The 24,601-nt window shown below is 43.5% G+C and overlaps 1 protein-coding gene across 4 annotated transcripts in view; it reads left to right on the plus strand.

The window, feature by feature from the left end:
* Positions 1-20,032, plus strand: part of LOC142496525 (galactoside alpha-(1,2)-fucosyltransferase 2-like) — a 28,307-nt gene extending 8,275 nt beyond the window's left edge. Inside the window, exons 2-4 of one of the 4 annotated variants that reach the window (XM_075603199.1) lie at positions 11,978-12,059; positions 12,216-12,371; positions 18,258-20,032. In XM_075603199.1, the coding sequence (XP_075459314.1) occupies positions 18,543-19,586 (1,044 nt within the window). In that variant the 5' untranslated portion in view covers positions 11,978-12,059; positions 12,216-12,371; positions 18,258-18,542 and the 3' untranslated portion in view covers positions 19,587-20,032. Of the gene's footprint in view, positions 1-11,977; positions 12,060-12,215; positions 12,372-17,013; positions 17,120-18,257 lie in introns of those variants that run through there. The other 3 variants (XM_075603201.1, XM_075603203.1, XM_075603200.1) reach the window with 3 other exon arrangements.
* Positions 20,033-24,601: the final 4,569 nt, after the last annotated feature.

Below are 24,601 nucleotides of genomic sequence, written 5' to 3' on the forward strand. Positions count from 1 at the left end.
TGCACCCACCCGCCCTTACTCCGCCCGCCTCTGCCTTTCACCCGCCGCCTCACAGCCGCTGCATGCACTCAACAGACTCCCGCCACACTCGACACATACCTGCCGCCACACACACCTGCTGCCTCCCGCCCCTACGCACCGACATCACTGACCCACCGCCTCACACCCTAGCAGGCCCCCGACTCACAGACAGCACTCACAACCCACGCGCCACCTGCCGCCTCACACCCTAGCAGGACCCCCACTCACAGACAGCACTTACAACCCATGTGTATATATATATATATAGACAAAAGGTGGCACTGAGTGCTCATTTGCATGTAATTTCCCAGAATCCCTTGCTGCAGTGGAAGCGCTGTATGCTGGGCGACAATGGGGAAAGACAGGGTTGCAGACCTGTCTAAGACATGCAAATGAACATACAGTAATATTTACAGTTGCTATATATATATATATATAGATATATATATATAGATATATATATATCTATATATATATAATATATATCTCCCACTGTACAAATGAATGGGGACAGAGTGGGTTAACCCCTTAATTAATGTCGCGGTTATTAGCCGCTAAGGTGATTTAGGGGTTAACTGGCATTTCAAAATATTTGCTATGTTTTTTATGCCAACAGTGGCCATTTGATGCCCGGATGCCCACCATTGCCAGGGGGTAAGTAGAAATCAATTTATTTATGCTGGTTAATGTGTTTAATAATGGGCAAATAATCTATTATCCATATCTGGATAATAGTTATTTTGCACATTATTGTACTGTATGTGTTGGGGGCTGGGGGGGATGTGTGCTGTATATTGCTATGTTTATTGGGGGCAATTGTCCCCAATAAACATGCTATTGTGCCTTAACCCCTTCATTGCCTTAGCGGATAGCCGCTAAGGTAATGAAGCTGCTTTAATGTATTTTTATTAATATTGTGCGGGAGCAGGGGGTCTCCTGAGCTGAACCGCATTGATTTCTGCCTCAGAGACCCCCTGCTTCCCGAGTTACAGGCCCCGGTTTGGGGCATCGGTGCCAGTGTCGCCGCCATCTTTATGGCATCCACGTCGCGTCTTGGACGCTATAAAGATGGCGGCGACATTGGCCTCCGATGCCCCATACCGGGGCCTGTACTCGGGAAGCAGGGGGTCTCTGAGGCAGAAATCAATGTGGTTCAGCTCAGGGGACCCTCTGCTCCCGCACACTATTATTAAAATGTACATTAATGCAGCTTCATTACCATAGCAGATAGCCGCTAAGGTAAGGAATTATTGGTTATTAATATGTGTGTTTTGACAGTAGTGTAGATGTGCAGGGGGTCTCCAGAGCTGAACCGCTTTGGTTTCAGCCTCGGGGACCCCCTACTTCAGGAGATACAGGCCCCGTTCTGGGATGCCGGTATCCCCTGCAGAATGTAAATGTCCCGGTCACTTGACGCGGTAGCTTTAAAGTGCAGGGGGATACCGGCAATCCATAACGGGGCCTGTATCTCCTGAAGTAGGGGGTCCCCGAGGCTGAAACCAATGCGGTTCAGCTCCGGAGACCCCCTGCTCATGTACACTATTATTAAAATGTATTTATTTTATGTACGATCGCCTGTAACAGCCATGCATGGAGATGCCAAATCTCCATGCAAATGTTACAGGTGGCTTTTTTTTCTATCAGCTAGCGTACGTGAAGTTTCAGTGCGCTAGCGGAGGGAAAAAGCTTGCACGCACGATAAGCCAGTTTTTGGCACGTCCGATAGAACATGGGCTGAAGGGCTTAGTTTCTTGGCTCCATTTCCTCTCTGAATGAGAAGAGTGAGCTGCTAGTTCTTGGGGATTTCAACTTCAATTGGCTTGACCCTAAAAACCCCAAATCCAGATACAACTCAAGTCGCTTAACCTATCGCAACTCATTTCCCAACCCACACGAACAAACCTGAAATCGCACAACCATTCCTTGCTAGACTGGATCCTCTCCTCAAACCCCAGCAGAATCCAATCCTCTGACATCCTTCCTGATATTTTCAGTGACCATGCAATAGTATACTGTGTAAGGAAAATTAAACTGTCCCAATCAAGCCCTAAAGTTCTCCTCACTAGAACATTTAGAAACTTTAACCCACAACAGTTTCTTGCTGACCTTACCAACTGCCCTTGGCACAGAATCGATTTTAATTCCTGACCCTGATTCTGCGCTCGACTATTTCCGATCCGAGTTCTTAAAACTCTGTGATACCCATGCTCTACTACGCAGAATAAGGGTACGGGGTGCCCACCTTCCATGGGTTACACCTGACCTTATAGCACTCTACCAGTTCAGGGATACCTTGTGGAAAAGCCACAAAATAACTGGCACTACCAAGGATCTCAATCACTACAGATGCCTGCGGAACATGTGCACAAGGCAAACAAGGCATGCAAAAGCACAATATTACTCTGACAATCTCCTCCAGAACACATCAAACCCAGCTAACTTCTGGAAGGTTATCAACAACATATTCCAGCCTTCTAACCATCAACAGCCAAGTAATATCACCAAGGGCGATATTACTCTGACAAACCCCACCGACATTGCAAATGCATTCAATGATTACTTTGTGGGATGTGCTACTAACTTATTAGCAAAACGCAACCCAAACCACAAACCTGAATCTCATCCTGGGAGTACCCCTATAGCCCCACCCCCTCCCAACATTGCCCACAATTTTCAATTTGGCCCAGTATCCGAAGAGGAGATTACACAAGCGCTTCTCAAATTAAAACTAAGCAGCCAATGTGGACCTGACTTACTACAATCTAGGTTCCTAAGACTTGGTGCCCCAGCAATTGCCAAACCAATTGCTTCCATAGTCAACTCTATCCTGTCTGCAGGCCATATCCCTAAGACCTGGAAAGCTGCCATAGTTGTCCCAATCTTCAAAAGTGGGGACAAAAACACTGTCTCAAACTACAGACCAATCTCCCTTCTCCCAATCCTATCCAAAGTCATGGAAAAATGTGTCCACTCCCAATTAAGCGATTACTGTAACAAGACAAATTTCCCTAGCCAATTCCAATCTGGCTTTCGCCCCAAACACTCCACCATGAATGAAATCCAGTGTGGAATGGAACGGGGTCAACTCACTGGTGCAGTATTCCTAGATTTTGCAAAGGCTTTTGATACTGTTGATCATGCTATCCTGCTCAACAAACTCCAGAGCTCTGGAATAGGGAAGCATGCTTTAAACTGGTTTCAGTCCTACCTATCAGGTAGATTCCAACATGTGTCCATCTCTGGCTCTAACTCTAACCCCCTGGATATCACCTGTGGCGTCCCGCAAGGCTCTGTTCTGGGGCCCCTACTTTTCTCAGTGTTCATTAATGATCTTCCTACAGCTTGTCAGGAAGCCTCAATACACATGTATGCAGATGACACAATCCTATATGCACACAGCCATAGCCTCTCTGACCTTCAACACATACTTCAGTCTGACTTTTTCAGACTCGAAAACTGGATTTCCCAAAACAAACTGTTTTTAAACACTGACAAGACTGTAACAATGGTGTTTGGGACTAAGACTAAATTTTTAAAGCTTCCAGCGACTGAGCTCCAGATTAGAACCAACACTAACACCACCCTAACTCCTGTTACTAGTTTTAAATACCTGGACATATGGTTTGACTCCCACTTAACATTTGGGATGCACATTGATACCCTGACAACCAAGACCCATGCCAAACTAGGGGTACTTTACAGGAACAAATCCTCCCTAAGTCTCCTGGTCAGAAAACGTATCGCACAGCAGATGCTAATGCCAATTATTGACTATGGAGACATAGTATATGGCTCAGCACCTCAAACCCACCTTAGCAAACTTAACACCCTCTACAATTCAATTTGTCGTTTTGTTCTCCAATGCAACTTTAACACACATCACTGCGAAATGCCCAAAGAACTAGATTGGTCATCACTCGAGTCTAGGCGCAAAGTTCACCTTTCCTGTCTTGCCTTCAAATTCTTTATGGGCAAGCTACCCAGCTATCTGAACAAGCTCCTCACCCCTACCACATGCAGCACTTATCACCTGAGATCAGACTCCAAAAGACTGTTCATCGTCCCAAGGCTCAACAAAGAATCCGGCCGCTCCTCCTTGTCTTACCGTGCACCCCAAAACTGGAACAACCTACCAGAGACTCTTACATCCACCACCAGTTTAAGTTCTTTCAAATCTAAGGCTGTCACACATTTTAACCTGGTCTGTAACTGTTTCATACGCCCATAATATAAATTATCTTTAACTGTGCATGCAATGTCTTGTATATAATGTATACCCTGCTCATTATGTAACTGTATTTGTAACCATGTATTATTTGTCTTAACTCTGTGCCCAGGACATACTTGAAAACGAGAGGTAACTCTCAATGAATTACTTCCTGGTAAAATATTTTATAAATAAATAAATAAAATAAATTAGTGAATCGCGCCTCCGGCTTCACTTTTTATCGGACGTGCAATTTTTTTTCAGGCTAGCGCGAAAGCTCGGAGCTTAGTGCATAGCCCCCGTAATACTTTGCAGCTACAAATACACTCTCTCCCTCCTCTCACTGGGGGTTATGCACTAAGCAGTGATACGTGGGTTTTCTGGGTGCTATGCACAAAGCAGTGATAAGTGCTTTTAAGTGAGATAAATGCCTTTATAGCGTGATACTGCCTGTTGTGAGATTCACAAAGCAGTGATAACAGTGCAGTATCGTGCTATAATGGCTTTTTATCTCACTTTAAAGCACTTATCACTGCTTTGTGAATCTCATAGCAGACAGTATCACGCTATAAAGGCATTTATCTCACTTAAAAGACTTATCACTGTTTTGTGAATCTCACAGCAGGCAATATCACGCTATACTGGCTTTTTATCTCCCTTAAAAGCACTTATCACTGCTTAGTGCATAACCCCCACTGTGTCTCTGCACGGAGGGAGGGGGAGGAGTCACTGCTTGCCTGCTTCCTCCTGAACAATCCCCTGTCCTGTCTGAGAGCTGTTCTGACAAAGGAAAAGCAGATTGACTAGAAATAAAAACTTGGCAAGCAGCCAAAGATTCCGGCCATTATTGAATGAATAATGCCCGCAATTTTTACGAATCAGAGAGCAGGGGTTTCAATAATGCCCGGAATTTTACAGCTTTAGCCTATAATTAGGATGACCAGGTAAGCCGGGACAGTCCTGTTTTTTTAACCTCTGTCCCGGCTGCCCTGCATGCTGTTAAATGTTCCGTTTTTTTGTGGCTGTTCCGCTTTTGACCATCAGAGTGGGGGGGGGGGGGGGGCAGCAGAGAGCAGACAATGCATGGAGGAGAGCAGGGGCCGGGACTAAGCTGCGGAGCCCCAGCAGTGAGACCTGGAAGTGTAAGTAAGAACTTCCGGTGTTTGCTGCCAGGGTTCAAGATGGCTTCCCCCACCCATGCAGGTATGGTCCAGAATGGGGGACACAGACACACACTCACTCACACAATGGGGGGGGGGGGGAGAGACACAGAGAGAGGCACAGGCACAGCATGGGGAGAGACACAGAGAGAACACAGGCACAGCATGAGGAGAGGCAGAGAGAGAGACACATACAGGCACAGCATGGGGAGAGACACAGCATGGGGAGAGACACAGAGAGAGGAACAGGCACAGCATGGGGAGAGACACAGAGAGAACACAGGCACAGCATGAGGAGAGGCAGAGAGAGAGACACATACAGGCACAGCATGGGGAGAGACACAGCATGGGGAGAGACACAGAGAGAACACAGGCACAGCATGAGGAGAGGCAGAGAGAGAGACACATACAGGCACAGCATGGGGAGAGACACAGCATGGGGAGAGACACAGAGAGAACACAGGCACAGCATGAGGAGAGGCAGAGAGAGGCACAGGCACAGGATGGGGAGAGACACAGCATGGGGAGAGAGGCACAGCATGAGGAGAGACAGAGAGAACACAGGCACAGCCTGAGGAGAGACACAGAGAGAACACAGGCACAGCATGAGGAGAGGCAGAGAGAGAGAGACACAGGCACAGCACGGGGAGAGACACAGCATGGGGAGAGACACAGAGAGAGGCACAGGCACAGCATGGGGAGAGACACAGAGAGAGGCACATGCACAGGATGGGGAGAGATAGTGTGGGGAGAGAGGCACAGCATGGGGAGAGGGGCACAGCATGGGAAGAGGGGCACAGAGTGGGGGCTGGGGGAGAGAGATACACAAAGAATGGGGGAGAGAGACAGAGAATGGAGGGGAGAGAGACAGAAAATGGAGGAGACACAGAGAATGGGGGAGAGAATGGGGGATAGAGGGAGAGAATGGGCGGAGAGAGAATGGGAGGAGAGAGAGAGAATGGGGGGGAGAGAGAATGGGGGAAGACACAGAGAATGGGGGGATTGAGACAGAGAATGGGGGAGAGAGACAGAGAATGGAGGGGGAGAGACAGACAGAGAATGGGGGGGGGGAGAGAAACAGAAATGGAGGAGAGACACAGAGAATGGGTGAGGGGAGAGAGAGACAAAGAATGGGCGAGAGGGAGACAAAGAAAGGGGGAGAGAGAGAGACAAAGAATGGGGGGAGGGAGAGAGACAGAGAATGGAGGGGAGAGAGAGACAGAGAATGGGGGGGGGGGAAGGCACAGAGAATGGGGGAGAGAGAGAGACACAGAGAATGGGGGGGAGAGATAGAGACAGAGAATGGGGGGAGAGAGACAGAAAATGGGGGGAGAGAGACAGAAATGGAGGAGAGACACAGAATGAGAGGGAGAGAGAGAGGGAGGGGAGAGGGGGGAGAGAGGAAGGGAGATAATTTTCATTAACACTATAAAAAAACACCACCGTTGATTGGCAAAACAATTTAGAACTGTTAGAAATATCATTATACAACACAATGCTTTTTTCCAAACTTGAGCATGTGCCTGGTAGGGGGAAGGTAGTTATGTGTCAGTGGGGGGTTGGTAGTCATGCGCCTGGGGGTGGTGGTAGGAGGAGGTATGGGTGAGTGTGCCTACCTGCAGCCTTCAAGGATGGAGGGTGCCTGCAAGAGGCCCCTCTGACAGGCGCCTTGCCGGATCTGGCACGTTTGGGTCACTGGCAGGATACCTGGGCCCCCTAATTCACCGGGCACAGGACAGTAGTCCTGGCTGTAAGATGTCTTCCAGCACTGATCTTCAGGTACTGATCCTTTAAAGTGCTTAGGTTTTCAGGATTACATTTGCTAGGTTATTAAACATAACTCAAATATATGGTTTTGATCTTGTGTTCTGTGATTTTGTGAGGTTACAAAGGGAGATCTAATTTAAGAGTGGCAGACGTTTTATTCTTCAACACCTTTTTTGCCATATTTTTTCATTCATTAATTAAAAAGGCTTATAAAATGTTATATCTTACAAGCTGTTAGTTTACATAGAAAGATATAAACCCCACCACAGCAATCATGTTTTTACTTATATGGGATAAATAATTTGGGGTTCCACTGAGTCTGTAAATGTGTGACAGCTTCCACAGGTCCTAATAGGTTGACGAACCTGACTTATAGGACAAGGGGAGGTGTGATAATAATAACTTTATTTCATATAAATATTTCCATGGGTTACACCTGACCTTATAGCACTCTACCAGTTCAGGGATGCCTTGTGGAAAAGCTACAAAGTAACTGGCACTACCAAGGATCTCAATCACTACAGATGCCTGCGGAACGTGTGCACAAGGCAAACAAGGCATGCAAAAGCACAATATTACTCTGACAATCTCCACCAAAATACATCAAACCCAGCTAACTTCTGGAAGGTTATCAACAATATATTCCAGCCTCCTAACCATCAACAACCAAGTAATATCATTAAGGGGGATATTACTCTGACAAACCCCACTGACATTGCAAATGCATTCAATGATTACTTGGTGGGGTGTGCCACTATCTTATTAGCGAAACGCAGCACAAACCCCAAACCTGAATCTCATCCTGGGAGTACCCCTATAGTCCCACCCCCTCCCAACACTGCCCACAATTTTCAATTTAGCCCAGTATCTGAAGAGGAGATTACACAAGCGCTCCTCAAACTAAAACTAAGCAGCCAATGTGGACCCGACTTACTACAATCTAGGTTCCTACGACTTGGTGCCCCAGCCATTGCCAAACCAATTGCGTCCATAGTCAACTCTATCCTGTCTGCAGGCCATATCCCTAAGACCTGGAAAACTGCCAGAGTTGTCCCAATCTTCAAAAGTGGGGACAAAAACACTGTCTCAAACTACAGGCCAATCTCACTTCTCCCAATTCTATACAAAGTTATGGAAAAATGTGTCTACTCCCAATTAAGCGATTTCTACACCAAGACAAATTTCCCTAGCCAATTCCAGTCTGGGTTTCGTCCCAAACACTCCACCGTAACTACCCTGCTAAAAGTTTGCAATGAAATCCAGTGCGGAATGGAACGGGGACAACTCACTGGTGCAGTATTCCTAGATTTTGCAAAGGCTTTTGACACAGTTGATCATGTTATCCTGCTTAACAAACTCCAGAGCTCTGGAATAGGGAAACATGCTTTAAACTGGTTTCAGTCCTACCTATCAGGAAGATCCCAACATGTGTCCATCTCAGGCTCTAACTCCAACCCCCTGGATATCACCTGTGGTGTCCCGCAAGGCTCTGTTCTGGGGCCCCTACTCTTCTCAGTGTTCATTAATGATCTTCCCACAGCTTGTAAGGAAGCCTCAATACACATGTATGCAGATGACACAATCCTGTATGCACACAGCCATAGCCTCTCTGACCTTCAACACATACTTCAGTCTGACTTTTTGAGACTCGAAAACTGGATTTCCCAAAACAAACTGTTTTTAAACACTGACAAGACGGTAACAATGGTATTTGGGACCAAGACTAAATTTTTAAAGCTTCCAGTGACTGAGCTCCTGATTAGAACCAACGCTAACACCACCCTAACCCCTGTCACTAGTTTTAAATACCTGGGCATATGGTTTGACTCCCACTTAACATTCGGGATGCACATTGATACCCTGACAACCAAGACCTATGCCAAACTAGGGGTACTTTACAGGAACAAATCCTCCCTAAGTCTCCTGGTCAGAAAGCGTATTGCACAGCAGATGCTAATGCCAATTATTGACTATGGAGACATAGTATATGGCTCGGCTCCTCAAACCCACCTTAGCAAACTTGACACCCTCTACAATTCAATTTGTCGTTTTGTTCTCCAATGCAACTACAACACACATCACTGCGAAATGCTCAAAGAACTAGATTGGTCATCACTAGAGTCTAGGCGCAAAGTTCACCTTTCCTGTCTTACCCTCAAATACTTTCTGGGCAAGCTACCCAGCTACCTGAACAAGCTCCTCACCCCTACCACATGCAGTACCTATCACCTGAGATCAGACTCCAAAAGACTATTCATGGTCCCAAGACTCAACAAAGTATCCGGACGTTCCTCCTTCTCCTTCCGTGCACCCCAAAACTGGAACAACCTACCAGAGACTCTCATATCCACCACCAGCTTAAGTTCTTTCAAATCTAAGGCTGTCTCACACTTTAATCTGGTCTGTAACTGTTTCATACGCTCATAATATATATTTTCTTTAACTGTGCATGCAATGTCTTGTATATAATGTATACCTTGTTCATTTATGTAACTGTATTTGTAACCATGTATTATTTTGTTTTACTCTGTGCCCAGGACATACTTGAAAACGAGAGGTAATTCTCAATGTATTACTTCCTGGTAAAATATTTTATAAATAAATAATAAATAAATAAATAATATACACTGTACCACTTTTGTCCCAAGTCAAAGCGCTTCACAATTACAGTACAGCGTGCAGTATGCAGCACATAGGAATTTTACAGACACTGTCCCTGCCCAGATGAGTTTACAATGTATGATTTTGGTGTCTGATGCACAGGGAGGTAATGTGACTTACCCAAGATCAGAATCTGCTGACACCGGGAATTAAACCAGATTTCCTGTCATTGTTTACAGAGTCCGTGTCTTTACTCAATGAGCCGCTCCTCCCTAATGTAGCTAAATGCATTTGCTTTACTGCATTTCTGATATATATTGCAATTTGGAGCTGCACATTTAAAGCAGCAATCCCCTCCAGAAGCTTACTGTATATGAGTTAAACTCCTATAATATTAGTATCCCGTCCATAGCCTGTCCTCCTTTCTCCCCCAAGTTTTTAGTGTTAAAAATCATGCTTTTCCTAGAGCCTTATTCTATATCAGTTGGTTACTTTGGCTGATTTAGAATAAGGCCGTGCCTATAGCTCGGCGACACGGCGGGTGACGTCACCCGTCGCTGTCGCCACCGGCGAATGTTATGTTTCGCCGGGCGGCGGTGTCGCAGGATTCCGGCAATTTGATTTGTTCAAGGGCCGTCACGTGACGCGACGGCCCTTGACAAATCTAATTTTGCCGGCTTCAGGTTTTCCCAACGGCGCTGTTGAACTGTCGCGTGCACTATAAGCACACGCGGCTGCGGCAATGTATTTGTTTTCGGGCGACGTCGCGTCGCCGGCACTATAAGCGCGGCCTAAGCCTTTTAACCTCTAGCTTCTGAAGTTTGGACCAGAATTGTTTGAGTCTTTGGCAAAGCTATAGAACATTGCAAACCAGCAACAAGAACAGACATATTTCATGGTGACGTTTCCAGAGAGTTTTTAAAGAAAATTGCACAAACAGTACACAAAATACTTTGACGCTAATAATGTTGAAAAGATTTGCAAACTTTCCCCAAGTGGCTCACACATTTCCAATGGTCATGTAAAGTCACAGGAATGTGGGGTTAAATAAGGAACGGTTCTCTAACTATGGGGTGGGTAAACTGGTGGGGCTGCGCTTACAGAGGCCCCACGCTCTTCACCAACGCATTTAAATGAAATTCTGGGGATTGCACGCAAGGCCACTTTAAGTCCCCTTACCTTGTGTCTGGCGACGCGGCGTCAAATGATACAGCGGGTCACATAATGTCAGAACGCCCGAGACAAGGTAAGATGGGGGGGGGGGAGGAGGAGGGCAAGAGCAGGGGGGAGTCCAGTCGGGGGCGCAGGGGGAAAAGTTTGCGCACCCCTGCTCTAACTTATGCCTTAGGCTGTTGTCCCAGTGCGCACAAGCACCGCTCCCCAATCAGTCCGGGCCCAGTACCTGCATCGGCGCGCATTTAGCAGTCGCACTGTACTGCAAGTTTTCACAGATACAACGTTTTGGTATGTGGAACTTGCGACCGAGGCGTGGCCACGTCCCCGCCGGAGGTTCAGCAAATGAGGGCGAACCAGCCGCGTGAGGCCATGCCCCCACAAACCCCCCCACCACGCCCTCTCCCGTCGCAATCTCTCCCTCTCTCCAAAGACCGCGATCTGCGATGAAGCGCTGTGCACGTGCCGCCACCCGCGCGTGCTACAGAACGTACTGGGACCGCAGCCTTACTCTTGACGGTTGGGATCTAAGACCGTGTAGAAGGAATCTAACACAGTCAGCTGCATTCAGATTTTTTTTTAATCATTAAATAAGATTGTGGTACATGTCATTTTTTATTTGCGCATGTCAACACTTTCATTTCATTATATCAGTGCTCAGAAGTCTGATATTTGTAAAATTTACGGAGGTTTTTGAACGTGTGTCCCTAGTCCAGAACTTTTGTGTATGAGGATTATGCTAAAAGAGATAAGCATAGTGGGAATACAGTCAAAATTAGTCATTTAAATACTATACTATAATTAGATTATAGTGGTAGATTATAGTAGTAATTAAAATGCTGGAAATGACTCTTGGAGCTAGCACCATGGTAGCAAGCAGAACCCATGAGACAAGTGCATCACCTAGCGACTGAAGAATCTAGTTCTAAATGGAAGGTCCCTTCAGAAACAACAGGCTGTGAGTCGAGTGAAAGTTATCACTGATTCAGATATGGTGCATGAAGGTAGCATATGGTAGTTAATCAATTATCTCTTCATCTTGCTGTAGGTGTAGAATTGTGGACCGATCTAAGGCCCTTTGCTTGTAAAGCAGCCAAGCACATGACCAAAACATCTAAAGGATAGAAAAGGTAGAAGGTTTGTTTCAGAATTTGTGCAGATGTTTGCTTTCATGTACTCTTGTTGTATTGGTTATCCTCAGCCTTGAACCCAATGGGTTTAAATCTACCCTAAATTAAACAATAAGAATGTTCATATTAGTTCTTTGTCCTCTCTCACCCTTATAGTCTCGTATTCACACCACAAATGTGCTGCCAGAATTTCTTCTTCGATGTGATTGTCACGAACGGCACGGAACCCTTGTGAGCACGTGCCCTGTATATGGGAGAAGGGTTAATACACAAGAAAAGAGGCGTGGCGGCTCCACGGATTACAGTGCTCAGGTTACAAAAAAATATTATTACAAGAACATACAATTATAATCAATGCAGACAGTTTCTTAAAATAATAAACAAGCAGTAATCCCTATACATGTCATAGGTTCTTCTCAGAATTTCATATTTAATCTTTTGAAAGGGAGGGCTAGTCACGCCCCATGATGCTCTGTAGAATCCCTTCTAAGAATGGGTCCGTGGTGACTGCGCCCTCGCGTACGTGCGTGTGACGTTGCCCGCTTTTTAGCTCCAGCAATTTGTGGCCAGGGTAGATGTGTCGGGGGGCGTGGCTGTGACATCACAGAGCTGGTTCGCCCTCATTGGGTGTGACCTGGCCGTCGCGCCGTGGAATCAAATTTAACCGATTCTTCACGCGGTCTATGATCATTGCCTTAATGTATTGTGATCTCGCCGCGCACACACTCCTCCGCGCGCTCTCGCCAACCATGGACGTATATTTAAAAGTGTCCTATTTATTCTAGTGTCAGGAAAGCATATTTCAATCCCACCTCTAGCAACAACAGATGTAGACTTAAGATAACATCAGTCTCATACAACGCAGATGATAGCAAAAACACAAAAAATAGTGTGCTACTAAAGTAGATTCCGGGGAAAATAAAATGATAAAGTGTAAAAAATAGTGATAACTGTAAGTCAGATCCCCAACCCAAAAACAATAAATTAAGTGTAAAAATAACACACTTAACAATATAATAGTGACAAATACAAAACCTTAAAGGTGCAATAAGAGCGTCTGAAGCTGTTGACCAGGGGTGGCTCAGCACCCCACACACACTAAAAGAGAATAAAGACAAAAAAGAGCACACAACGCTCATAGTGTAGTAAATTAAGTCTAAAAAGTTTTATCCATAAAAGGGGGTAAGTTATCTGCGTACATCAGATAAATTCTTTAAAAGCATATCATGTTACAAGACGTGTTACCGAACACTGGAACCGGACAGGTACAAGAACTGTCATCATAGAAGAGAAGGGAATCCGGCGCCACAACCCGTGACAGAATCCAGGGCACTGGATTTATTTCATTCACAAACGAACAACAGGCTACACCACAGTCTCCCCCTCAACGCGTTTCACGCTCGAATCAGCGCTTCGTCTTGGAGTGGGGAGATGTGGTCTGAGCCTGCATATTTAAAGTAAAAAAAGCCAGCGGAAAATGGGCTTTAAATATTAACCTCTGAAGTACCAATACCATTACAACTTTTAACAGGTGCACAACTATCTTAATACATATGTATATCACTGCTATCCTTGAACTGTATAAACACATATACTTGTCTCACTTTTTCTTAGCAAATGAATTATGCACTATGCCGGTAATATAACAACAGAGATAAAATAAAAACACTGTATGCAACATGTCTAGAGATAAAAAAAACATTAAGGACAACATATAGTATTTAACCCCTTATTAAAGACACGGTCTGTGGATCAAACCAAGTCTATCTATCTCTATTGTTAGTAATAACATCATAGAGAATGTTTAAATTCAAATATTATATATATTTGTAGGTCCTAAATGGCAGAAAAAAGAGGGGGGAGGGGGGGGGGAGGGGAGGGGGGCTGTGGGGTGTGTGGGAGAAGGGGGAAAGGGGAAGGGGAGGAGAAGGAACAACAAGGAGGTAGAGGCAAAAAGTTGCAAATACATAAAAAAATCAATATTAAACTCTAATACCAATGATTACAAAAAAGAAGTTCATAACGAATTACAAAGCAAGATCAAAAGTTGTCAAAGGAAACAACGCAGGTCCCATTCAGTATTTAGACCATTGGGTTGCAGTGTTTTCAGCGTGAAGATCCAATGTGCTTCACGCTGATGTAATATTTTAATGCGATCACCACCCCTACGGGGCAAGGAAACATGTTCTAATCCTACACACTGTAGTGATCCCACTGAACCCAATGGACAAGTACTGAAATTATTAGATACTGGATGCAACATGTCTTTGTTCCGTATAAGCCTTAAGTGTTCAAGAATACGTATCTTGAGAATTCTACTTGTAAGGCCTACGTACTGTGTGTTGCAATTACATATTAATAGATATACTACAAAATCTGTTTGACATGATGAAAGATTTAATTCTGAACCTGCGTGTTCCGTCTCTATCGGAAAAGTGAGTTGATTTGTCATATTCTGACATATTTTGCATCGTCCACATTTGTACGAGCCTTTCACTGACACTTATTGTGCTGGTGTCACGCCTGTATGCCCGCAGACCAAGCCAGACCCCAGTACTGAGGTGGGAACGTTATGATACCACACACCCACAGCAGTGGGAGCAAGCCCGGAGTGTGGTATAGCGTTGCTGGGCCTGTAGAGAGAGTTGTTAAGTTTATACTTGCAACGCTTGGGAGTGTCCGTAAGAATCGTCGTGTCCGTTAGCCAATGTTCAGGGGATCCAGAGAGTAGAGTCGTCGGTGAGCAAGCCAGATCCTAGGTAGCTAGAGGTCAGCGGAGTCGTATGCGTAGCAGGGTTCAAGGGGTAACCAGAGAGCAGAGTAAACCAGGGAGAGCAGGGGTCAAAGCCAGGGAGATCCAAAATAACACAGGAGCAGGTATTCACAGGAGCACGGAGGGAGCACAGCATAGGACAGGTAACATACAGGGAAACAGGAACTATGCAGAGCAAGGAAGAGGTGGACAGACAGGGATTATAAGGGGAGGTGCACCAATGGTAGAGAGGGGAGGAGTAGAGAGAGAAGTGGGAGAAGCAATTGATAGGTCAGGGAGAGAAGAGGAGGAGACAGAAGGGGAAGTCCTGGGAATGACCTGATCAGCTTGGGAGGCGGAGACAGGGAAATCCTGATAAGGAGAGTCTGTGCGCGCGGCCCCCATGGGCAGAGGGGGCACGCGCACCGGCCGCGTCACCAAGCACGCGGAACGCCGCGCCGCAGGTACTGCAGACGGAGGAGGCAACGGGACGGAAGGCACTACAGGGGAAGGTAAGGGAGCTACCGCGGGGGAGCAGGGAGGAATATGGCAAGGACTGTGGGAGCGCGTGGGTACACGAGACCTGCAGGGAACGCGCTGTGGCAAGGGGGAAGAGGTAGATGGTGAAGGAGAGGGGAGAGAAGAAGGGGAAGGAATCTCCTGAGTCGTCACAGCTGGATGACGGCCTTAGCGCAGTTTTCTCTTTTACAAGAACTGTCATCGTCTAGTCACTCCCAGATGGTATCCGGAAGACGTTGCTCTCCTTGTGGTAGGTGGCCCCTCACAGGTGGGCACGAAGAATCCTCCTTGGAGCAAGTGTCGCGTAGGGTTCCCTCTCACGGAAGTCCCTGCTGATATTGAGAGCCGATCTCTCCAGTTTTAAGTGTCCATCAGTAGAGCTAAAAAAGCCCCTCCTAACTTCACCAAACGGAGTCACTAGTTACCGTGATCTGGAGGTATTGGTTAGGAGGATCTATATTGGAACCTGTGCAGGTGGTAGTACAGTATAAGCGTAAAGACTAAAGTCCCAATGCAAGTACGGAGTAAAAGACTAGCTCAAAGCAAACACCAATAGTGCGAAGCAGCGGTCAGTGACGCCACTGCAAAGACGCCACGATAAAGCAGCTAAAGCAGGAAAAATCACAGATCCTTATTGCTACTACACATAGGTGCTAGAGCTCAAAAAGTCATACAGCAGTAGTAAACAGTTAAAATCAGCTAAAATCCTACGCGTTTCGTAGTTTCAACACTACTTCATCAGGGAATAATATATACTGAGCACACATATGGAATATATAGCCATTGGTCTCTAAGAATTGGTCAGGCATCGGGGGGGGGGGTGTCCAGCCAATCCCAGGTTTGCAGGAGGTTACAACACAGGTGTTAGCATAATTACAACCACTTTGTACTTAATTTACTACACTATGAGTGTTGTGCGCAGTTTTACGTTAACCCCCTCATGTGCCAGGTTGATTAAAATACTTAATAATATATCATGATATTATTATGACAGACTGTATGAATGCTTCTTAGCCATTACCAAAAAATCGCGTTGAAATTAAAGGTACAATATAAACAAATGTTAATAGTATAGTATTATCTTTTTATTTGGATTTTATATGTGAGTATTGCTTTATATTTACGGTTTCATAGCTTGAATTTGAGTGTACAATGTTGTTCTGTGAATTACTTATCATTAATGTCATTTTAAAGATGTGAGAATGGTAGGTAGTTATACAACAATAAAATAAATCCAAGGACATATCATTAGACACACCTTATTACTCACATAATGGTACAGAAACCAAGCAAAGTCACACAGGAAAATGGTATGGCTAATTGTGTAGTAATCATAAGATTAACACCCAGTGGAGATTATCTTCTTATATATGTGACTGCATCTTGTGCTAAAATGAACTATTCCTGGAGAACCTGTCTAGACCCTATTCTCATTCATTGGCTTCTTCTTTACTGTTTCACCCTTGTCATAAAGAGTGCATTGTGTGCTCAAACATTCTGTGTAATCACACAACAATATGTAAATACACAGTCATTGCACAACAGAGCAGATCTCGTCAGGCTAGCTGTTAGATTAGTAAAACATGACGCAATAACATTTGTTTTATCGTCTGTACTGTTGTAGTGAGGAAATCCGAGTAACGTGCGTAGTGGGTAAGTGATGTGGAGTTTTGTATTTAGGATGTACAGTGACTCTGCGAAGTGTCATTATTTAAAAGACCAATGCTGCAGCCGTATTCTTTCAGCCCAACAGTGCATATACAGGAAAGACGCTGTCCCACTTTCCAAGGTAATGGCTTCTTTGAAAAGATGTAGGGCTTTATTGACTAAATAGTGCTACTCCATAAAACACCTTCAGTGCTGGGAGACATCTTACAGCCCTTAAACTCGAATGGCCTACATGGCCATATTTACGAAGCCATCCTATAAGGTGTTAGGGAGAAGCTCTGCTTACATCTGTCCATAATTGCTCTTCATGTCAAAATCTTACTTCCTTGCAATAAATCTTACCTTGCAATTAAGTTATTTTCTTTTTAACAGGAGCCCTGTTTCTAGGGACACCTTGCCCTCCACTTTTAAGTGTTTGTCTATGGAAGGCGGTACCTACCAAACAATAAAAAGTAAAGAACAAGGTCCCCTGTTCAATATACTGTGAAACTGTCTTCCTTTCTTTTTTATGGTGTTACATTCTGGTAGCCTTATTAGTTCAGGGGAGTACTGCAGTCTTTGCAGTTTATTGTGCTGTTTATTGGCACCAAAAGAAAAAAAAACGAATGATGTTGAATAGTCCTTAAGCTTTCAAAAACAACGTAAGTCCTGTCTTAAGATTTTCCCTAGTAATTTCAGTGTATCTCTGTTTTATCATCCTCTGCAAAATCGGAAAACTCTGACAAAAATGATGTGGCATTTAGGGTGGTAACATAGACTGGTCATCACTTCCTATCATTTTAAAGGTTTCAACTCCTTCCCAGGTTCATATATATATATATAGATAAATATATATATTAAGATTCTGATATACCGGGCCATCATTTATCCTTGGATAATATCCCCTTCGGTTCCAGAGGGGCCAGCAACACATAGCAATGCATTGATGGCCCCTCTGGTAGGAAAGGGGATTAAATATCATGGTCATCGGATCACTTCCAGTTTTGGCCACATTGGGCATTGAGCATTAACCAGTGTGTTCAAGATACTAACTAACCCCTGAACAAAAAAATTGCCAGCATCCATTGTGTTCAATTCCAAATGGACGAGAGCTCTGGAAGTTCAATTTAAAAAAAATAATAAGTGTGGGTTTTGGTAAAGGGATTTATGGCATTGGGGTGTGTACACATTATATTGACTAGAAATTATTCTCCTAATTTTGCCTATTGGCTGTTGAGTATACTGTGATACTTTATATACTTTTATTTCATGTGTTCTAGGTAAAGTCGACATAGCTGCTCTATGACAGTAGAAAGGATTAACATACAGGAATTCCTGGAAAATGTGACTGTACTGTACTGCATGCAAAAGCAATAACTCCAGGTCCACGTTAAATTCCCCATCAAACATACAACTGGAAAGCTCACAAAGCGAGTTTTAATTCATATTAAAAAAAACTTACTACAAGCTAAAGTAAAGCTTACGGTTGAAGACAGGGTAGTTTGTGGGGAAGATCTACAGGATATGTTCCTAATTCCTATGCCTTAAGGGAAAAGGGAGGCAACATGAGGGTATGTACCCTCCGGCGGCTGCAGAGATTTTTTCTCGTCCTCTTGCTTTTGATTTGTATCGTCACCATTTCCTTTTTATATACTGACTATAGACTGAGCTCGTTTCCACAGAGAGTAAAGTATCCTTGTGTATGGGATCTAAAGTCCTGGACATATTCACAAACATGTATTCATGTGGCAAAAGAAAAAAATATTGGATTGTGGACCATAAATTCTCTTGGCCGACTGGGTAACCAGATGGGTCAATATGCCACTTTATATGCTCTAGCTAAGCTCAACATGCGTCCTGCCGGTATCCTGCCAGAAATGCATTGCTGGCTTGCCCCCATCTTCAAGATCTCCCTACCTGTAGTGTGTCGAGAAAATAACAGGATTTTGCCCTGGAATTTGTACTTCATCCATGACTGGATGTCTGAAGAGTATAAAAATATACACAAGAAGTACGTTAAATTCATTGGTTACACCAACTCATGGACATTTTATCATCACATAAAAGATGAAATCCTAAAGGAGTTCTCCTTCCACAGCTTCATCAAGGATGAGGCCATCCAGGTTTTACGGCGCCTGAGAGGTTCCCGGAAAAATGTGACCTACATCGGCGTACATGTTAGGAGAGGAGACTACATCCAAATTATGCCCAAAGTTTGGAAAGGGGTGATTGCGGATAAGGATTACTTGGAGAGTGCCATGTCTTACTTCCGGAATAAGTATCAAGAACCTGTCTTTGTGGTGGCCAGCAATGGAATGGAGTGGTGCAAAGAAAACATTGACAACTCAAAGGGAGATGTTTACTTCTCAGGGAATGGAATGGAGTCATCTCCTGTGAATGACTTTGCTCTCCTAGCCCACTGTAATCATACAATTATGACTATTGGTACCTTTGGCTACTGGGCAGGTTATCTTGCGGGGGGAGAAACTATTTACCTTACCAACTTCACCTTACCAGACTCAAAGTTCTTGAAGATTTTTCAGTATGAAGCTTCCTTTCTTCCAGGATGGATTGGGATATCTGCAAACTTGTCATCTTTTTTTATATAGGGTGGAGAAAAGGGACAGTGGTGACGTTGAGTGATGCTGTCATATTTCTGCCCTTAAGCACCTACATACAGTACATTGACTTTTCAAGAACATAGCCTTGGACACCGGTTCTGAGATTTGTGGCTTTGCTATCTGTAAAAGTGGCCAGAATAATATACAAGTTTACAGAATAGATGGATTGTATTATATCCATTCAAGTTCAGCTTTTGAAATGAAAGTGTTGCTGTTTAATGTTCTGAATGTATATGGAAATCTTTAGCATTAAATGGCACAGCAGTGGGTATTTGTTTCCGTTCATCATTTAATTTAATTTGCAATTTTGTAACATAAATGTAAAAATCGGGGATAATAAGAAAAGAAAACAGATATAACCATGGGGAGGAGGAAGAAAGAATGGCCCTTCATGGACCAAAGTATTAATGCTTTGCACTCGTATATACGAAGGTCGTTTTGTGTCTTAATAGATATGACAGTTCATTGTTTGATATTAATTTTGACTCGAATTGTGTGTATTTCTTATTTATAACGTGTTAGTAAATATAAATTTAGTGTAATATTATGTGTAATAGGCATACTGTGAAAATAATACATTTTGTTAACCTGTAGAAGGAAACATCCACTCTGCGTCAAATATATTTATATTTGATATATAGCAACTTAGCTCTGCGCTAACAATATAAGCAGACTTTCTAGGATTTACGCCAGGTTCAACATGGTGGGCACTTTTGATCACTTTTGAAGTGAAACTTCGTTGCTGGCACATACTTAAATTCTCATAGGATTAAAACTCCTTCATGGAGATGAAAATCTGTCACGATTAGGCGCATGCGCGTGCCCCCGCTGACTCAAAATTCACACAGCACTCAGTCGTTCATGCAGACGAAAATGCGACCAGGCAAGCAAACAGTACTTTGATAAGCAAACTTGCCACAGTACCAGTACTTTTTATTTTGGCCATTTTCAGCTTTCACTTTTACCCTAACTGAACAAGAATAACGCAAATACAAAAAATCCAGATACACAATTATCATCCTTAATAAGGACTAACACAAACGCAGAAAGAACTCGCAATTTCAATGACAAAACACAAAGAAGTTTCACTTGGAGCGCGCGAGCTCGGCACACACACAGTCTTTTATTTTGGTGCACATTGAGAAAAATAAGGTACATAGGCACGATTTCTGTGCATCAATTCTACGCCAAAAAGCAGTTTGTGGCGCTGAATACATTATGCCCCTTAGTGTTAAGTCTGGACAGTTACATTCATGGTACATTTAAATCAAGAGTCATTTTCCATTAAAAGACATAACTATTTTACACTCAAGAGTTTTAGAATTGTATACTGTAGATCAAATTACTTTCATATGTTGGCAACTTTTTTCAACATGATCCACAAATGAATCAGACTACAAAAATCCAACATTTCCCTGATTTTTCTTTTGCAAGCGACAGATTTGCACATATCTAATCTTCCATACTGGCAGTGCTGATGGTAAGTGTATGTACTGTATCACAACTTTAAAGGGGCAATCCTTCCTAGGACCAACGTGAACTAATTCCAGTGACATGATTAATGGGTCTCATCTGGGTAAGTGATACATTTTTGTACCCAAATCTGACACATAGGTATTTTAAACTTATTTTTTAAAGTTAGACTTGGGAGGAGTTTGATGCCCTCGGGCTGCTCCCTTTTGTGTGATATCACTGTGTGGTCAGCAAGTGCATGTACAGCCAGAGTTCCCCCCTCCACCCCCCTATCCCAACATGTGTCTATCTCGGGCTCTGACTCCAACCCCTGGGATATCGCCTGTGGTGTCCCACAAGGCTCCGTTCTGGGGCCCCTACTCTTAGTGTTCATCAATGATCTTCCTATAGCTTGTAAGGGAGCTTCAATACACATGTATGCAGATGACACAATCTTATATGCACACAGGCCTAGCCTCTCTGACCTTGAACACATACTTCAATCTGACTTTTCGAGACGTGAAAATTTGGATTTCCCAAAACAAACTGACAAGGCTGTAACAATGGTATTGTGGGACCAAGACTACATTTTTAAAGCTTCCAATGACTGAGCTCCAGATCAGAACCAACTCTAACACCTATTAAAAGCAGTCACATTTACCCTTACCGACACTGTTAACTCCTTCCTCACCCCCTGCCCCCCAGGGAGCACAACCTCCCTCCAAACCTACAGCTCTCGGAATGAATGGGCTAACAGGCCTATTAGCAATTAGGTGGCTAATGGGACTGTAGGCCATTATATGCACAGCAATAGTAGAAAAGAAATACAGGTTGCATATGTATAATTAACATTATAATATATATGGGAGTCCTTAACCTTCTGAGTGCCACTGAAGCTGCTTAGTCCTTTTCATGCCTTACCTCACAATTTCAAAGGCCAACAACATAACAAAGTGTATTGCATCAATTATAGCGGTCGTTAGTGATAATGAAATGTAAAAGAGGCGTTTACCCTAACATCGCATATCCACTAAAGTTCATTAAGGTAACACAGGGAGTTAATCAACATAACTTTAAGTCGTACCTAAACTTTGCGTTACTCCCATCCAGACCACCTCCACCAAAAAAATCCCCTTTCAGAGTCTAGTTGGGAGTACGACATACTTAACTTCATGTTATATATATGTATACCTTTATATTGCATCCACACTATACTCCGTGCGAAAGCCAACACAACGTTGCACAACAAGAACGTGATGTTAAACCTGTGCTAATGTGATACACAATGGCCGTTGTTTCTGCGGATAATTCGCTTTTTGGATATGTGTTAACCTCAGGGAAAATGTCTGTTCCCTTTTTACGTAACGTCACATTATGAGCCCTGATTTAACAGAGATCTATGGGATCTAATCCAAGGAGAACCTAGGTAGTGTCATTTCCACAAAAGGGGTTAATCAAATACATATCACTTACGCCATCCATGTGGAGGGGTCCCATCCTCTTCAGGTTTAGGAACCTGAAGAATTTACTTTTTTTTTTTTTACCAAAACACATCAGAATAAATAATTAAAACAACAATTTCAAGTATGTGACAGCTAAAATAAATAACTTGTTGGAAAAAAAATAATCGGGTTCTCTCAATGAAAGGAAAAAGTAAATTGCATTTTCGTGTGGTTAATTCACAATGTGTGAATTAGCATCTACAGTAGTAGAAGATTGCAGTGACCTAGGCTTTTCCCATTCTCGTTTGCATGACTATCAGTACTTTAACTAGTAATTAAGCCAAACGCGGGTGGATTTGGTGTTACTGTCCCAATGTTTATTTTATTTTGTATAGTGCCAACCAGAATACAGAACAGAAATAGTGCCAACAGAATACAGGGGAAAGTACACCAGGCATAAAATAAAATATTAGGAATTTGAAATCTGAGAAATGCAGAACTATTGACACCAATGAAATAAGAAGTGGAAAACGGCACATCACCTGGCCCAGAATTCTGGATTTTTACTGCGCTGGAAAAGAGAACATTTTCTCTCACAGACTCCAGAAGTCGTAGCTCTCTTCACACTAGAGCACTTCCATATATATTGCGTTTCTCAGGTCTTCCACTTTGTCCTTATCCTAACTTCATTTTCACTGTCCAGTCCTCGCCCACCTCAACACTAAACTACTACCACTACCCCTACCATGCTGCTTCTACTATTTATATTTGCTCTGAGTTCACTTCTTTTCAAAATACACTTTTTTTTACTACCATCCTCATTATTTCTCTAACTCCATTCATACAGTATATCTCTGTCTCTCCTTCCTTCTCCACTTCTCATTTCACATGAACTTTCCTATTTGTGCCTCCTGACACTACACGGCTATACCCCCTGCACTAAAACAGACCCCTATAAATCCTCACACATTTTCTTTCCATGCTTCTCCTCTTTGCTTCTATGGATATCTCTCTAAATCATTGTCCCTGCCTTATTTCAACGTGCTCTCGTCCTCACCTCCCACATACAACTTCTACTCCTCCTGGTGTCAGCCCTTCTAACCTCATACCATCCCCTGTCAACCTCCCTCCTCTCCCTTTCTCCTGTACCCTTTGGAATGATGCTCACTCCATTCTAACAAGTTCCTTTCTTCTAACTTGTTCTCTCACTCACATATAAAGTGTGTTGCTCCGCGCTAATGTTGTCACTGTAGAGGGTCCCTCTTGCAGCCTGTAGTCTGGGGGGGTTCCACACATCCCCTATAAAGGTGATCTCCCACAAGGGGGGCTCACAGACAGGAAAAACAATTGACAGGTAGGCGCACTAAGGGATATAGGCACTTTAGGACAGTGGGCAAAAGCATCCACTGATACAATTTAAAACAGGAAAAAAGTCAACAAATAACGTTTAAAATGACTGGTACATGCACCAGTAAGGTCGGTGGATAGCACCAGGTCAACACTGGATCTCGCTAGTACTACAGAAAGGGTCCGGACCAGTCTGAGTACTTTCAAAATTTTTAAAACATCAGATAGATCACATAAAGAAAACCCCAAGTGTTCACCTAACCATTTTATAAACTGTTCCACTGCTTATGTAGTGTATGTACTTCAGTGTAAATGTGGGTTACAGTACATCGGCAAAACAAAACGGTGTATGAAGGTGAGGGTAATGGAACATATGAGGAAGATTAAAAATGTGCAAAAATTAATTGATGAACATATGCCCCTAACCCACCTTTTAAAGCACTTTCATGACAGTCATCAGTGTGACCCGAGTGGCATTTCCTTTATGGGCATTGAAGTTATTACTGCCAATCAGCGTTTAGGTAACAGAGATTTACGCTTAAGTAGAAGGGAGCAATTCTGGATTTATACCATGCAAACGAGGTTCCCACATGGTTTAAATGATTACATAGAATTGGTTCCCTTCCTTAAAGAATAAATCGTTAGGTGAACACTTGGGGTTTTCTTTGTGATCTATCTGATGTTTTAAAATTTTTGAATAAATATGTATTTTTAAAATAAAACAATAATAATAATTTCAAAATACTTTTAAACATTTTAATA

The sequence above is a fragment of the Ascaphus truei genome, chromosome 6 (genome assembly GCF_040206685.1).
Source record: "Ascaphus truei isolate aAscTru1 chromosome 6, aAscTru1.hap1, whole genome shotgun sequence".
NCBI classification, from domain to species: Eukaryota; Metazoa; Chordata; class Amphibia; order Anura; family Ascaphidae; genus Ascaphus; species Ascaphus truei.